Source organism: Bison bison, unplaced genomic scaffold (assembly GCF_000754665.1).
Source record: "Bison bison bison isolate TAMUID 2011002044 unplaced genomic scaffold, Bison_UMD1.0 scf7180017863251, whole genome shotgun sequence".
Lineage (NCBI taxonomy): Eukaryota > Metazoa > Chordata > Mammalia > Artiodactyla > Bovidae > Bison > Bison bison.
This window is the reverse complement of record NW_011493823.1, coordinates 67094-70059: the sequence shown is the minus strand read 5'-3', so window position 1 is coordinate 70059 and position 2966 is coordinate 67094. Positions and strand designations below refer to the sequence as shown.

At 41.6% G+C, this 2966-nt stretch overlaps 1 protein-coding gene across 1 annotated transcript; it reads left to right on the top strand.

Moving 5' to 3' along the window:
* Positions 1-363: 363 nt before the first annotated feature.
* LOC104983705 (olfactory receptor 56A4) lies at positions 364-1305 on the top strand. Its single transcript, XM_010833220.1, has one exon. The coding sequence runs from the start codon at positions 364-366 to the stop codon at positions 1303-1305; it is 942 nt and encodes a 313-aa protein (XP_010831522.1).
* The last annotated feature ends 1661 nt before the right edge of the window (positions 1306-2966 follow it).

The following is a 2966-nucleotide window of genomic DNA, read 5'->3' as shown; positions in this document are numbered from 1 at the left end:
TAGAGGCAGAAATTTTAGTGGCTAAGAGCTTCAGCTGTAAATTCAGATTTAAGATTCAGAAGTTGGGAAAATGTGAACAGTGAGAAGGGGTATAAATGGGAATTATTCAAGCTAAAGTGGAAATATGGTCATTTTACTATCATTTTATTTGTAGAATTTTAATAGAATAAATGGGTTTATATTTAAAAAGTGATGTGCTAAAAAATGTGATGTGCTTATACTTATAAAATACTCACTCCATTATTATAATTTTTCAGTGGTTCTTTGGAAAATAAGTTACTTTCCCATAGGTAGTCATGTTGTTGGAATGGGTTTACTCTTGTCTTTCAGGTTTTCCAAAGGCTCAGCTGTGATCAGGATTACATGGGATTACCCAGCAACTACACCACTGCTCCAGTCTCAGAATTCCTCCTCATCTGCTTCCCTAACTACCAGAGCTGGCAGCATTGGCTGTCCCTGCCCCTCACTCTCCTCTTCCTCCTGGCCATGGGGGCCAATGCCACCCTCCTGGTCACCATCCGGCTGGAGGCCTCTCTGCATGAGCCCATGTACTACCTGCTCAGCCTCCTCTCCCTGCTGGACATGGTGCTCTGCCTCACTGTCATCCCCAAGGTCCTGGCCATCTTCTGGTTTGACAATAAAGCCATCAGTTTCTCAGGCTGCTTCTTCCAGATGTTTATCATGAATAGCTTCCTGACCATGGAGTCCTGTACATTCATGGTCATGGCCTATGACCGCTATGTGGCCATCTGCCACCCATTAAGGTACCCGTCCATTATCACTGACCAATTTGTAGCTAGGGCTGCCATTTTTGTTGTGGCCCGGAATGGCCTTCTTACTATGCCTATCCCCATACTTTCTTCCCGACTGAGATACTGTGCGGAGAACATCATCAAGAACTGCATCTGCACTAACCTGTCTGTGTCCAAACTCTCCTGTGATGACATCACCTTCAATCGGCTCTACCAGTTTGTGGCAGGCTGGACCCTACTGGGCTCTGACCTCATCCTTATCATTCTCTCCTACTCTTTTATCCTGAAAGCTGTGCTAAGGATTAAAGCTGAGGGAGCTGCTGCCAAGGCCCTGAGCACCTGTGGTTCCCACTTCATCCTCATCCTCTTCTTCAGCACAGTCCTGCTGGTCCTAGTCATCACTAACCTGGCCAGGAAGAGGATTCCCCCAGATGTCCCCATCCTGCTCAACATCCTGCACCACCTCATCCCCCCAGCTCTGAACCCCATTGTTTATGGTGTGAGAACCAAGGAGATCAAGCAGGGAATCCAGAAACTGCTCAGGAGGTTATAAGAGGTAAAATGCGAGAGGGACTTGTCAAGCCATAGTTACAAGAGCTTAACTAGAGTGATATTATTTTTCAAATAAAGAAAACCTGTTTCTATGAGTTTGCTTCTGTTATGTTTTGTTTGTTGGTCTTGCTTTTTAGATTTCACATATAAGTGAAATCATGTAGTATTTGTCCCTTCTCTGTCTGACTTCTTTGACTTAGCATGTCCTCTAGGTCTAACTTGTTGCAAATGGCAAAATTTTGTTCTTTTAAAAAATGCCTGCATAATAGTTTTTTATACATAACCACATTTTCTTTATCCATTTATGTATAGATGGACACTCAGGCTGCTTCCATATCTGGGCTATTGTAAATAATGCTGCAATGTACATAAGTGTGCATCTATCTTTTTGAATTAGTGTCTTCCTTTTCATTGGATAAATACCCAGAAGTGGAATTTCTGGATCATATGGTAGTTCTATTTTTAGTTTTTTTGACAGGGACTTGTCAACTTTTGTACATTGTAGCTGCAGCAATTTACATTCCCACCAATAGTGCACAAGGGTCCCCTTTTCTCCACATCCTTGCCAACACCTGATTTTTGGTTACTGTCAGAAGGGATGAGCATTGTGTGTTGTGTGTGTGTGTGTGTGTGTGTGTGTGTGTGTATGTGTGTGTGTGTGAGGGAAGGAACAGGTGAGATAGATAAAGGGCATTAAGAAATAAAAAATTTCATCTATAAATGTAATGCACAGTGTAGGAAATATAGCCAATAATATTGTAATAACTCTGCATGGTGACAGATGATACCTAGACTTACCATGGTGATTATTTTGTAATGTGTAAAAATAACAAATCACTATGTTGTATACCTAAAACTAATATAATATTGTATGTTAGTTATAAGAAAAAAGAGAAATAAATTTTACTATAATCATTTTCAGTGGCTCTCAGTTTAATTGCTTAATAATTTGCTATATGTTAGATCACTTAGTTCCACCTGACACAGTTCAAACTGGTTTTGTGCCATGGATATATCTCTCATGGTGATGTAGAAGTTGGCTCCAAAACTTCGATTCTTATAGTTGAGTGAATAGGGCTATCTCCCTTAGCTCTGCCAGATGTCGTTACTTATCTAATGTCACTTCTCTGGAGCATGAATGTCTCATAGTTCTTTCCTTCTTTTTAATGAATCAAAAAAGTTAACAATGACTTGTGTGTGTGTTAGTGTGTGTATGGGCACATTTTAAGTGAAAATGTGTATTCTTTTTTCAGATGTACTTTGTCAACTTCTGACTTCATCTTGTCCTACCTGACTTTTCTGTCATATTTCAGGTACCATGTGCATTCCCATTCTCTCCTGCTTATCTTCAGTCAGTCAGTTCAGTCACTCAGTCGTGTCCGACTCTGCGACCCCATGAATCGCAGCACTCCAGGCCTCCCTGTCCATCACCAACTCCCAGAGTTCACTCAAACTCATGTCCATTGAGTCGGTGATGCCATCCAGCCATCTCATCTTCTGTTGTCCCCTTTTCCTCCTGCCCCCAATCCCTCCCAGCATCAGAGTCTTTTCCAATGAGTCAACTCTTCACATAAGGTGACCAAAGTACTGGAGTTTCAGCTTTAGCATCATTCCTTCCAAAGAAATCCCAGGGCTGATCTCCTTCAGAATGGACTGGTTGGA

Excerpts from the sequence above, each read along its gene's own strand:
- LOC104983705 (XM_010833220.1), top strand. The coding sequence starts at position 364 with ATGGGATTACCCAGCAACTACACCACTGCTCCAGTCTCAGAATTCCTC.